Genomic DNA, 13,925 nt, shown 5'->3' on the forward strand with positions numbered 1-13,925 from the left:
ACTTACTTCATCCTGAGGTGCCCTCACGTTAATGTGCCATAAATGCACTTGGGCAATTGAATTTTGCATAAAAAAATGCCCATTAGATTTTTTTTATTTTATCAAAATACCCCAGATACTTATTCCGAAGGTGTATTTATTACATTTTAACGTGTGCCCTTAGACACACGTTAACAAAACATATTTATTAAAAGTATTATAAAAATATATAATATACCTGTTAACCTACTGTTGCACTCCAATACATAATCTTCTAAGGGATAAAATTTAATTCATCTACCTGCAATTTTGTATTTTTTGTTCATGTTGTACTTTGCTTGTGATCTTCACTTAGTAATCTATTTTTCTCGTGATTAATTTTGCATATCTTCTCTTTGGGTTCAATCTAAGATAATCTTTTTTTTCAAATCTTTTTTTAAATTTTGTTTAGAAATTAATATGAACTTATGTTTATATGTTATCTATTGGATTTCCATGATTTTCTAATCTACTTGAAATGTCGACAAAATATGTTTACTTTTACTATCACATTGTAGAATCATTGCTTTTGTTTAACTCTTTTGTAATTGTTCTTTTAAATAGAACGGATCACAGACATTGAATACTCAAAAGAAGAAGAAGAAGAAAAAGAAAAAAAAAACCTCAAACACTAATTTTTAATTGGGTTACTATTGCCACACCAATTTTGTTCAATTCTTTTAATAATTTTCCTAAGAATTGGCGTGGCATTAGTACAAGTTAGAGTGTAATCATTCAAATGGAGTGCAAAGGAGAATTTTCAAGTGATGAAGTGCAATGGGCTTGGTTCAAGTATTTGAAATTTGAACCCGGACCGAACCTAAAATTTTCGATTTAATTTTGATTTTAGCTGAACCTGAAAATTCGATTTGGACCGGTTCGAATTTACCCAAATGTGCATCCCTAAATATGAGCAACCTTAGCTGGGCATTATTTTTTTTTTTTTCTCTTCTTTAATCAAAACGTACTTTGTTGACGTGTCTATACTCTAAACCACTCAATTTGATGACCAATACCAATCATACAAACCAAACGGTTATGATCAACAGATCACCCCGTGGTTTTGATATAGTAGATGGTCCTACTTCCAACGGTAGACAATTATTTGTTTATATTAGCGAAGATTGGATAACTAACAACTTATAAATACCTCTTTAGATAACTGTCTCTTTTACATGATTTCTCAATGGCTGTGGCTGCTCTTGGACTGCAGCAGCATTTGCTCTACTTCTCAAAACCAAGAACATGGCTTCCCGACTCTACCCATCTGAAATCCCAGAAAATTGGTCGTCTTTCTATCATCTATTGCTCTTCTTCTTCACCATCATCATCATCCAAAACCCAAACAGAAACTGCAGAATCATGTGTCAACTTGGGTCTCTCCCTCTTCTCCAAAGGACGAGTAATTCAGTTTTCCCATCTTTATTTGTCAATTTCAAGCTTAAATATTCAATTTAGTTCAGTTTCATGTAATGGGTAGCTTCGAATCTTGTAAAATTTTCAAGTTTTCGATGAGATTCATACAGAAATCGATGTTTTGCGAAATGGGTATTTACTATTTACCTCTCTTCATGTTATTTGATATCTCAATTAATTATTCCAACTGTGATTTTGATTTGAAAACCAACATTTGGTTTTCCATTATCATAAATATTTGTAATCGCAAATCTTGGGTCGAATGTTTTTGGGAGTAAAATTATCAAATTCTCCTATATCGGGCCTTCGATGAAGTCTCATAGATGGTTAATTTGATCAAATCTTTTTTTTTTTTTTTCTGGAAGCTTCGATTTTGTATTCTTCATGGCATTGGATGGATAGTGGAATCCACTGGAAGCCCCAAATTTGCTACTAAGATATGTCGAACTAATTAAAGGCGGTGTTACAAGTCTGAAAGTCTTATACAATTTCATCCTAAAGGTCTCTATCTAGCAAAATATGATATTATGTTGTAAATCGTAATAAAGCATGCGGTGCATGACCAGGGGAATCAGACCAGTCAATGAGGTCCTCCATGCCAAAAGATTTAACTGATGTGATGATTCTGAGCATCTGATCTATGAACATCTTGAAAGGAACACTTATCTTTTGATCAACCATGAAAATATGATATATTTTTGGTGAGGATCATCTAATCAGGTTGGTTTTTTTTTTGTGTGGTTAGATCGTCTACTTGTTAGAGTCGAGACTAGTTGAATGGCAAGTCCGAAACTCCTTGAATGTGTGCACATTTACAGTTATGAATTATGATATTGGTAAACTACATTCATAGCTACTCATCAAGGACAATATAAAAAAAAGTATTTCGTAGATCCTTATATTTGAACAAGCTTGGCATGTTTCTACTCAGAGGCCATGGTCATTGCCAAGAAGTCATGGATCCATCATTTGGGCAATAACAATTTCAAAGTAGCTCCTATGGAGAAATTCTTGTATGACCCAATTGCCGTACTTTAACAAAGTTTAACATATATGTCTCAGGGATTTCTCTTCTATAGCACTCAAACCAATTGAAACTCCTTATTGGACACCCATCTGAAAATAATATCTCAATTTTCTTGCAAAAAACATCTGTAGCAATCAAAATTACATCTTATGAGCACCTTAGTGTGTCAAAGGATCATAAATTCAATTGCGGAATGTTGGATGTTGTGCTATGATTTTGTTGTTTAGCAAGCATGCGAGGCAGCTGGATTATATTCTCAAGCCATGATCCAGCAAAATTGCTCCGTCATATTGGCTTCAGCTGCCCAAGTTGGACATAAAACCCAAGATTTTCAATGGGTTTTGTGGTTACCTCAATATAGAATTGAATTTGTCCATAGTTTTGAAGGTCAAGCAACAGTTTCAGATACCAAACTATGCAACAATACTGCCTAAAATTCTATATCTTGTTGGTTAACAATTTATCAGTCTTATTTTGGAACAGTGACATGTAATACTTCTGAAATTACAAGGCAGTCATTAACAGAGGACTTATTCCACTTATTATGTCCTTTTCAATGCATGATCCAGGTAAAAGATGCTCTTAGTCAGTTCGAAACCGCACTTACTTTAGATCCAAACGCAGAGGAAGCTCAAGCTGCACTCTATAACAAAGCTTGCTGTCATGCTTACCGGTAGTAATTTGTTTTTCTCTTTGTTCCATTTTTTTTCGAAACTTGTGACTGAGGTTAGTAATAAAAACAATTATTTAACCACTTTAAGGCGGCTAAGAAATTGAGGCCCTTCTCTTGAAATCAAAGATGTTTTAATTGTTTTCAATTTTCATTTCCATTTGTTTTTCATGTAAATTGATGAGTTTTTTATACTTTATTTTCCTTGACTCAGAGGGGAAGGAAGGAAAGCTGCAGATTGCCTGCGGACTGCTTTACGAGAGTATGATCTCAAATTCGGTACTATTCTTAATGATCCAGACTTGGCCTCCTTCAGAGCTTTGCCTGAATTTAAAGAATTACAGGAAGAGGTTTATATTTTATCATGTTTTTCATGTAAATTTTTTCAATCCTCTCATGCTCCATGTGTACCAAGGAATGTTCATATTTTTGGCATTCCTCTTGATTTTCTTTTTTTATTGTCAAGCCTTAAATATTAAGCCCCATATTGTCTTTATTACACTTATACAGGCTAGGCTAGGAGGGGAAGACATTGGCTACAGTTTCAGGAGAGATCTCAAACTCATTAGTGAAGTCCAAGCACCATTTCGTGGGGTTAGGAGATTCTTTTATGTGGCATTTGCCGCAGCTGCAGGAATTTCAACTTTCTTTACCATTCCAAGACTATTCCGTGCAATTCAAGGAGGTGATGGTGCTCCTGATATCTGGGAAACAGTTGGAAATGCTGCCATCAATATCGGAGGTGAGCAATGTGTGTTTTTTTTTACTGAAGAAATTCATTCATGTCTCAATGATGAAGTCATAGATTGTGATACTGAGTTTTATCACCCGACCCCATACTTGTCGGTTCAGAACTATGTTACTGGGTTCACTAATACAGTAACGAACTGCAAACGGGAGGTTCGGTTTGTAGCGGGTTCGTCAAAAACAACAAACCTAACCAACCCCCTTATTTTGGTGAATTTTAGAGATACCCCCATGGTTTGGTTAATATTTTAGAGATAACCCTTACTTTAAAAATCCCAAGGTTTGGTCATATTAAAAATACCCTTTTGTTTTTAAATTGATTATATACCCCCTTGACCTGAGTCTTCTTCTATGAGATTAACGTCAATTACCCCGAATTCGAGCCGAGCGAACTAACGAACCAGGTAACATATGTCCAGAAACAGTGTATGTTTTTTGACTTTTTGTTGGTTTGGTAATTAAGAGCACTGAAAAAAGATTATTGAACGCTTGTTGATGCTAATAAGTGATATATTTTTCTTAACATGACTAATATTTTTTAATCAGCACTTGGCAGGTATTATTCTTCTCGTGGCATTATTTATCTGGGACAACAAGAAAGAAGAGGAACAGCTAGCACAAATATCTCGAGATGAAACTCTTTCGAGGTTGCCTTTGCGCCTTTCAACCAATAGGGTTGTTGAACTTGTGCAGCTACGTGACACCGTTAGGCCTGTTAGTACCAACACTTTTCCTTTCTTGGATACTGTAACTCACAAATAAATATATACCCTTAGTGATTTTCTTTGAACTTTTCTCTAAAGTTCATGCCGACATCATGAGATTTTCATGATGTTATAATGTTTTAATCTATGAGTAAATGGATTAGGTTGTTTCTAATGTCTTCCCGTTTCCATTTTGTTGAGAGTATTGACATTTTTGTCTGCGTGTCTTACTGTTCTAAGGAATGCTTGTAGGTTATTTTGGCTGGGAAGAAAGAGACTGTTTCTTTAGCTATTCAAAAGGCTGAGCGATTCCGAACTGAACTCATTAAACGAGGTGTTCTTTTGGTTCCTCTCATATGGGGTGAAGATAGAAGACCACCAACAGAGAGGAAAGGTTTTGGTCTCCCTACAAAGGGTGCTACATCTCTTCCGTCTATCGGGGTAAGATATAGATGTTCACATCTGCATAACCTACTTTAATGTCTTACCTACATAAACTTCATATGAGACGTCTTCTAGAGGTATCCAATGATGCTTTCCCGGCCACCGAAAAGCTCTATGAAACATTGGATACAATTAACAAAAGTAGTGTGCAAATATCTTTAATGCAAACTACTTTAACACCAAACAATTCTTTGATATTTTGTTTATCAATGTATTATGTTGCAAGCATATTATAATTTAAAATTTATATAGTTCTTGATACCTTATGTGTACTCATGGTAGGAAGATTTTGAGAAACGAGCTGAGTCTGTAGCTGCAAAGTCACGGTTGAAAGCAGAAGTGCGGTTCAAGGCGGAAATTATATCACCTTCCGAATGGGAAAGGTCATACATTGCTCTGCCTCATCTATGCTTCCTTTAAAATGACATTTATTTGGTCTTTCTATATTTTGATTTTTCCTCTCTCTTTTAGGTGGATACGTGATCAACAAAAATCCGAAGGTGTTACTCCTGGTGAGGATGTGTACATACTATTGCGCCTAGATGGTCGTGTTCGAAGATCGGGGAAGGTAAGTCGACATGATATAATTTTTTTAATACGTGTTTTCTTGTATGAAAATGGAAATAGTTCTTCTCACTCAGCATATTTAGTGGATACTATAACTAGGAAACCTAAGGTGTTGGTTGCACCTGTCCCTCTTGTTGATCATGCCAAATATGGTTGTTTGGCACACTTTTTCGGCTTACTGGCCCATGAATTTTAGGTCCAACCATCAGTGGACATTCACACAAAAACCGTCCTAATTGACAATTTCTAGCCATTGGCTTTGAGCATTTTTCAGTAATGTTTCTTTACTAATTGTTTTTGTTCATCATGATCGTTAGAAATCTTCAATCAGGACAATTTTTTGTGTGAAGGTCAACCAAGGGGTGGGTCAAAATTTCATGGCATTGTGCCACATGGCAATATTTCATTGAATCTCCAATTGATAACAATAAAAGAGAGCTGCTATTGCCACACCAACTTGTGCTAATGCCACCCCAAGTGTGTGCTAATTCTTTGGTGATTTACATGTGAATTGGGTTGGCCTTAACAAAAGTTGAAGTGACAACAGAATCTCTCCAATAAAATTGTTTCAATTCATGGCGAAGTTTAGTAGGTGTGTGCTAATTTATGTTGGTAGATTAGATTTATGTTACTGTGAAAAAAGTGGTTAGGATGGTCATGGTGATGAGAAAGTGTGGGCCTTTTTTCGTCACATAATTATATATTTATGTCATGGTCCTTATGTGCATTAAAATACTGTGCTATCGACAACTTCATAATGTGTGCAGGGAATGCCTGATTGGCAACAAATTGTGAAGGAGCTTCCCCCGATGGACGCATTGCTAAGCAAACTAGAAAGATAGAACTATTTGTGGTCACCTGCTCGAACAAAAGCATCCTCGATTAGAGAAAGACATCAAGAGTTATAATTGTTATGTTCTATAATTCCTTTGTAGATATCTCTCAGGCATTATGTCATGCAACCGATTTATTATGAGAATGTAGATCTTGAGGACAAAATTATTCTTCGTTTGGCCACAATTATAAGTTTTTTCTTCAAAAGGAGGCAAAATTCTTGTGTGATGTAATTTTCACTAAAACTTGGGATTATGACAAACACGCCAATTTCAAGGATTCCTATCCCCATAGCACAACATTTGGTGCTTTGCCTAACAAATGTAGGCCACCCTTCCCAATAAGGAGCCGAAAATGAACAACTTGACGCAATTGCATTTCTATTAAACTTAACGCAATAGAATCTCTCCAATACCCAATCGTTTCCTATATTTCTATTTTTATCATATTTCGCCTTCCTAACCTAATTTTAAAACATTCTGATCAACCTAATTGAGATGGTAAAGGCAATTGGTTTGTTACCTAAGTCACACCCTCGAGTCTCTATATGTCCTTTCACATAAAATGGTATATTTAACTGTTATACATATACATGTTAATGGTATGTGCGGACCACTAAAGATAATATATATATAATATGGTTATAATCTAGGATCCAAGCTTTCTTTCAGCCTTTGAACCCCAAAAATGGTGATATGTGAGATGAGTCCATAGGAGATCTACCAAGTGGGATCACAAGGGTGGTGGCTCCTAAAGACAAATTTGGGCTTCTAATAAAAGTGGAACGAAAAAAAATCGCTCCAAGAAATAATCGGATCTACTTCTTGAGAATAGAAACCAAAAATGAAAAATGTCTATCTTTATGCGTGCATGCCAGCGTTATTTTAATTTTTTAATCATCCAAAACTGTTAGGTAATAGAGGTCAGATATTAAATAAAATTTTGTACGACAATTGGAGCTGTTCTGAACTTCGAGGAAATATATAATATTTATCTAGAGAGTTGATATTGCCACATCAACTTTTACTAACGCCACACCAACTGTATGCAATTTTTGATAATTTATATAAGAATTGGTGTGGCATTAGTAAAATTTTGTGTGCCAATGGTAACTCTCTTTATTTATCTTTATTAATAAGATGAAAGAGATTCATATGGTGAATGGGTGGTTATGTCAAGAGGTCAAAGGTTAGGACAACAAGGCCGTTGAGGGCTCTTTGGGAGTTTTGAAATTTGAGGGTATTTTTGTCAAAATCGAAGAATGTCTTTAGCTTTGATGAGCTTTATATATGATCAGATGTGACTGTGAAGAGAGAAAAATTAAAATAAATAAATATAAAGATATTAAAAAAAAAAAAAAAAAAAAAAAGGAAAACGAGGTGACAGCTGGCCTGATTAGGGATTTCGGACGCGCAAACACCGCCTCTAACGTCTTACGAACTGCAGCCCAAGCATTGAGATTGAGGGAGTACGTGGACGTCACGTCCGTTCTGTTGACGTTTCTAACTCCGTTAAATACTATAGCTTTCAGTAACTTTATACATACTTTCTGATTCATGATTTCTGGTGGCCGTGATATTGGAATCTTCTTTAAAGAAAACTTTGGAGGGCGTTTTAAAATCGGCTTCTAGAATCTGATTCTTGCCTATAATCCATTCTAGAATCGATTTTACATATTTAATTTCTATTATAATAGTGTGCGGTAAAAGTTGGCAAAATTTAGAGATGAAGCATGATTAGTTTTATTATGATTTTGGAATATATTATTTATTTATTTACTAAACAGTTTTAATCAATAATTAATTAATAAGGTCAATAAAAGGAAGTTATTGATATCCAACCTGTTCCAACTAGATTTTGCAATGGAATCTTGAATTGATCTTTTTTATGTGAGAGTTGACATTGCCACACAAACTTTTGCTAACACCACACCAATTATGTGCAATTCTTGTGTAATTTACATAAAAATTGGTGTGGCAATAGTAGCCTTTTAAAAAAAATTGTTATAAATATATTTAAGATAAAAAAAAAATTAGTCAAAAGATATATATATATTTGTGTAATAAAGAATTTTTATTACCACACCAACTTACTTTATTGACAGCATCCCAAGATGTGTGTTAATTATTATGTGGTGATTTACATATGCATTGGGGTGAATAGTAAACGCTAGTGATGAAATGGAATCTCAATGAAAAGCATCTATGGTTCCAATACACTTTGACATTAAGATGTGCGATATGAGATTCTAACTTGAGGTCATTTCTAGGGTTGGCAACAGGTTAGGTAAGACTTATATCTACTTCATACCCAAATTGAAACATACACACCTATACTTGATTTCTTATATGAATTTTAGTAGGGATGCAACTTGGTTCGGGTTGGTTTGGTTTAGAGCAAAATCATAATCGAACCAACCAAGATCGGTTCCATTATACGAGAACCAAAATTGAATCAAATTTTTTTAGAATGAACCAATCCAACTCGACTTTATTTCAATTTGGTTCGATTTCATGGGTTGCCAAGGAAAGCAGAAATTCCATCAAATCTCCTATCGTTACGTTGTTTTGCAATTTAAGAAAGAGAGAGAGATGAACCTATCGCAGGTCGTAGTCTCAGGTAGTAATCGCAGGTCGCAAGATGTAGTTGTAGGTCGTAACCGTAGAGAAAGAGATGAGTCGGTGGCAACCGTAGGCCGCAAGTCACAGAAACGAAAGAGAGAGAGACGAGGGTTAGGTTTTGTAAAAAATTAAATATAAATTAAATATTTTATTTTAAATTAATATTGGTTCGATTTTTTATATTACCTGAATCAATAACCGGATCGAATTCATCGATTCTTTATTTTTTAAATCCGAAACCGAATCGATACCAGTCTAAATTGAATCAAACCAATCCAAATTTCACAATTTAATTCAATTCTCGATTTGAACTGAATTAAATTGCACCCCTAAATTTTAGGATAACAATTAAATCAAAAATTTTACCCTCCCATATGAATTTATTTATTTATTTATTTTAATAATAAAAATTATATAAGAAAAAATTAATTATTTACATATATTTATATATAGAATATGTAATTATATTTTTATTGTCAAATAATCAAGTAGGATATGACAATCAGGTAAGATATGACGTATATTTATACTTGATCCAACATAACTTTTAGATAAATAGGCATTGAATTATATTATCCGAATTCTTAATCGAGTAGAAAAACTTTGCTTATATGTTATATCCAATTTATTCATTCAGGTCGAATGAGTAGGATGGATAGATAGAGAGTAACTTCGGCATTACTCATTTTAAAAATATAAATGGAACCTACCAAATACTAAATGGTGTCCATCTTCACGTTTGCTACGTGGCGATACACGATTAGTTGATTACACAGCTGTATGGGATGGTGTCTATTTGGATTAGTGACAGATAAAAAGGCCCATAGTTGACGATTACATTTAAAATTAACGGTGACTGCAAAATTTAACGGCAAGGAGAGAAGGACAGTGGGGAAACGTGTTTCGGTGAACAGATTCTCTGGTGGACCGTTCCGTCCTTTTTCTTTATTCCAAATTTAATAATAATAATACAGTCAACCGAATGCCTCTTTAGATCCACTTATTAAAATGCCCCAATTGTCTCCCTAATTACAAACTTGCCCCATCACTTTATGTATGTTTACGCCACCCACGTTATTATAGCTCTTATAAGGATTAGAACAACTGATGCGCATACCTACCATATGATATTGACTTGATCAGAAAAATTTTATTTATCTTTAAATAAATTTTGAAAACCTTCTCTTTGTTGTGACACGTGTCCTCTAAATTTCCCAAATCAAATTCCGAATGCCCAAAAAAGAAAAATTAAAGATATTTGAACACATATTAGAGGGGGTGAATCATTTTTTTTTTTATTTTATAAAATGATAATAAAACGAAATTGTATTTCACGGAGATGAACGTTGATTGATTGAGGGATGCAAATTTTTTTTTTTTTTCTATTAGCAATATAGATGTACTTTCAATAACAAAAGTGTGGCTCTATAAAAATATAAAAAAACAATGAACGAAGAGACAATGGTGGAGTCAGGATTTTCTTAGAGTGGGGACAAACTATGGTTAGTTGTAAAGTTGAAGAACTTGAAGATGAATGATTTTACATAGAAATTTTGAGATTTTTGGTTAGAAGTTGAAGAAAATGATATTTAGGTCATTTCCAATTAGTATATGAGAAGGGACCGGTCAAGAGACAAGGGAGTAGGGACAGATGGGGCATGTCCCCACTAACTCCTTACTAGCTCTTTCCCTGCGAAGAAATGTATTTCATTTTTATTTGACACTAAATTTTTTAGATGGATTTTTATTATCAATGACTTTCTTATGGTAGATATTTTCTTGTTTAGTTTTTAAAATAATTTATTATTTTATCAAATATAGAAAGAACTAAACTTTCGAAAGAAGAAAAAAAGAAAAAGAAATCCCACATTTTTAAGATACATTGAATAGGAGGGTTCTAATGACATTGCAATAATTTTCATGTTTTTAGGAGTGTTTCTAATTTCATTGTAACAACTCTCTAGATAAAACATGTAATTATTTTAGGCATGTTACACTATACCTTGAAGAGAAAAATAATCAATTTTATCGATTAATGATATAAAAAAACAAGGAAAATCACTTTTTATTTTTATTTTTAGAAATTGATTTCTCACAAAAAAAAATCCTTAAATCCCACGTAGTTTTTATTTATCTTATTGTGAGGTGATGTCTCACTCAACATGTAATTAATTGGATGTCATGTCAGCTTGTGTGTACAAGGATATATTTGTTCTTGGGAAGATTCTCTTTCTCAATAAATTGTATATTGGCATCTGACTTTACGAAAAATATTTAATTTTGATGAAAAATTTATAAGAGAATAATGATAAAATGACCTCAAGATTAGACCTCACATTGCATACCCTGACATGAACGTGTATGGGAACCATAGATGCATTTTCTCAAGATACGAGTGAAAAAGCATCTATGATTCATATCCACTTTCATGTTAAGATGTGTGATATGAGGTCCAATCTTGAGGTCATTCTAGCACGATTCATTATACGAATAGAGAGAACATGAATCAATGTGAGAAAATCGATTTCTTATTTTTGTAAAGGCCTTAAGAAATGTGGAAAATGTTGCCACGGCTTAGGTTCAACTCTCTTAAAATCCAACTTCACTATTATCTTTCAAAAAAAAAAATATATTATATTTTCTTAACAAAATGCTGAAAATAAAATAAAATTGCATTTTTTGAGAAATTAATTTTCATGAAAAATTTTAATAGACAAACAAACCATAAGTACCTCCAACAAACTTTATGAGTCCAATTGTGTGAGGATGACTCCATATAACATGTGATCAATTTGATGATTTGGTGACCCACATTTTCAACATCAATGGGGGACATCTCACACTTTTTCTATCTTTTTTATGGTTGAAAAAGAAAAGTTAAAAAAAATTGATCTAAGCTAAAAACAAAGTCAAATATTAGTGGAGGACCTCAACGAAAGGAATAGAGAGTGGCATTTCCGTTAATTTCCACAAAACTAATGTCAAATTTCCAAACCTTTACCTTATAACACACAACCTTCTCATCTCTATCTCAGCACAGCTGCTATACTGCAAGAGAGAGAAACAAAGAGAAGAGGACAACAATGGCGACGACATCTTCTTCAACCCTCCTCGTGATCTTCCCAATCTTCATCACCGCTCTAATCCTCTCAATCTCCACCGTTGATTCAACTGGAGAACACAGTTTGGGTTGGATCCCGACGACATCAGCTTGCCAAGGCTCCATCGCAGAGTGTATGTCTGGAAACGAATTCGAAATGGACTCTGAGATCAATCGGCGGATTTTAGCAACAAACCAGTACATTAGCTATGGTGCGCTGAAGAGGAACACTGTACCCTGCTCTCGACGTGGCGCTTCGTACTACAATTGCAAACCTGGAGCTCAAGCTAACCCTTACAGCCGTGGCTGCAACGCCATTACTCGATGCCGAAGTTAGTTATCTTTACTTCTTAAAAAAAAAATCTTCATTTTTCTTCTCTTTTTTTTTGTTGTTGTAATTTTGGTGAAATTTGGGGTTTGTTTGGTCATACTTGGAGATGGGGAGGAGGAGGAGGAAGGTGTTGGGTAACTTTGATTTGAAGAAAAATGGGGGATATGCTGATTATGTTGGTGTTTGATATAATTATATTTGGGTGTTTCTGTAAAACATTCTTTTTATATGATTTTATTTTAATTTCAGTTTTTTTTTATAGGTAGTTTATTTACAATTTCCCCCCTCTTTTTCTGTTTTGGGTAGTGTGGTTTTTTTCTTGAATTTGATTGAAAGATCTGAGTGAAGATCTATTAATTTGCTATAGTCGGTAATAAATCTTTGGGTTTTGGCTGAATTTAGTAATTTATATCTTTAATTGGTTCATGGGTTTCTTTTTAAAATTGTTTATTCTTGAATCTCGGTTACAAATGATCTCTTAAATCAATTTATATTCAATTTTTTTTTTATATGGATCTTAGAAAAATTGAATTTTTTGGATGGTGTTCTTGTAAAATTTTCTTTTGAGGAATATGTGGTTTGTGGGTATTTGGTAGTCCTTGATTTGAATTTTTTTTTTCTTTGTTTTAAATGATTTCTTTTACCTTTTTTTTCTTCTCTGTTGTCAAGTAAAAGATGGAGAAAGCTTAAGTTTTAAGTAACGTTTATTTTAAATAATTCAAAATAAAAGAATAATCGAAGATCTTCACCATCACCATCAAAGACTTTCCGAAGAATTGAAGTACTATTATTGACCAATTAATATTTTCCTGAAGCCCAAGATTGGTGGGTTGAAGGATCTTTTGTTGGGTTAGTTGTGGAATTTGATTGATTTTGAAACCTTAACCCTACAAAGCCATTATAGGTCTTTATCCATCTGTGGAGCGGTCAAAATCAATGGGTTATGATCCAACCCACTTGTATATATGTTTTTAGATCTCTATCATCATCCATGAAGCAATCAAAATCAATGGGTTTTTGGTCCAATTCACATTCTCATTCAAACCACATGACATGGTTTGATTAAAATGGCGTGCCAAGAGTCATGAACCTCCAAAGATATTAAACCAACTCATACTCTTTAGCTGAGTGGGTTGGGGTTGTTAATAATGGATCCATCTCACCCATATTCAAAGCTAGTGGGACCCATTATACCACATTTCCAAATTAATACATAGGTCCACCATTGTCACTGAGATTCTCACTTTAATTTCAATTTTTTTTTTATATTCAAAACTTGAAAGAGAATCTCTCTCTCTTTGCTTTCTTTGTGATAATGGATTGGGTTTTATCGACTGATCCATCAATCCGGGTAGGGTTGGGTTTCTGGTTCTTAGTGGACCCAACCTAGGATCTCATGTGCCATTAGTTAGCTCATCAGCTTAGTTCAATGGTTTCAAAACAAAT

The 13,925-nt window shown here is 33.9% G+C and overlaps 2 protein-coding genes across 3 annotated transcripts; both read left to right on the forward strand.

Annotated features, from left to right (window-relative positions):
- The first annotated feature begins 1,167 nt into the window (after window positions 1-1,167).
- Window positions 1,168-6,600, forward strand: LPA1 (tetratricopeptide repeat (TPR)-containing protein). Of its 2 annotated transcripts, XM_086444103.1 has the most exons (9): window positions 1,170-1,420; window positions 3,031-3,134; window positions 3,346-3,481; window positions 3,642-3,873; window positions 4,435-4,592; window positions 4,835-5,023; window positions 5,309-5,409; window positions 5,498-5,594; window positions 6,361-6,600. In XM_086444103.1, the coding sequence occupies exons 1-9, from the start codon at window positions 1,205-1,207 to the stop codon at window positions 6,433-6,435; spliced, it is 1,308 nt and encodes a 435-aa protein (XP_086300229.1). In that variant the 5' UTR covers window positions 1,170-1,204; the 3' UTR covers window positions 6,436-6,600. The 2 variants fall into 2 exon arrangements, 1 of the variants encoding a protein (XP_086300229.1); XR_015178885.1 differs by lacking the exon at window positions 6,361-6,600 and having other exon boundaries at window positions 1,168-1,420; window positions 5,313-5,409.
- A 5,470-nt stretch (window positions 6,601-12,070) lies between these two features.
- Window positions 12,071-12,736, forward strand: LOC147402443 (protein RALF-like 33). The gene has a single exon (XM_086444104.1). The coding sequence runs from the start codon at window positions 12,132-12,134 to the stop codon at window positions 12,483-12,485; it is 354 nt and encodes a 117-aa protein (XP_086300230.1). The 5' UTR covers window positions 12,071-12,131; the 3' UTR covers window positions 12,486-12,736.
- Window positions 12,737-13,925: the final 1,189 nt, after the last annotated feature.

This window comes from Akebia trifoliata, chromosome 5 (genome assembly GCF_017979445.1).
Source record: "Akebia trifoliata isolate Shusen 1 chromosome 5, ASM1797944v1, whole genome shotgun sequence".
Lineage (NCBI taxonomy): Eukaryota > Viridiplantae > Streptophyta > Magnoliopsida > Ranunculales > Lardizabalaceae > Akebia > Akebia trifoliata.

Coding starts and splice junctions, on each gene's coding strand:
- LOC147402443 (XM_086444104.1), top strand. CDS start 12,132: ATGGCGACGACATCTTCTTCAACCCTCCTCGTGATCTTCCCAATCTTC.
- LPA1 (XM_086444103.1), top strand. CDS start 1,205: ATGGCTGTGGCTGCTCTTGGACTGCAGCAGCATTTGCTCTACTTCTCA. Junction 3,874..4,434: donor TGCTGCCATCAATATCGGAG/GTGAGCAATGTG, acceptor AGCACTTGGCAG/GTATTATTCTTCTCGTGGCA. Junction 5,595..6,360: donor GTGTTCGAAGATCGGGGAAG/GTAAGTCGACAT, acceptor TAATGTGTGCAG/GGAATGCCTGATTGGCAACA.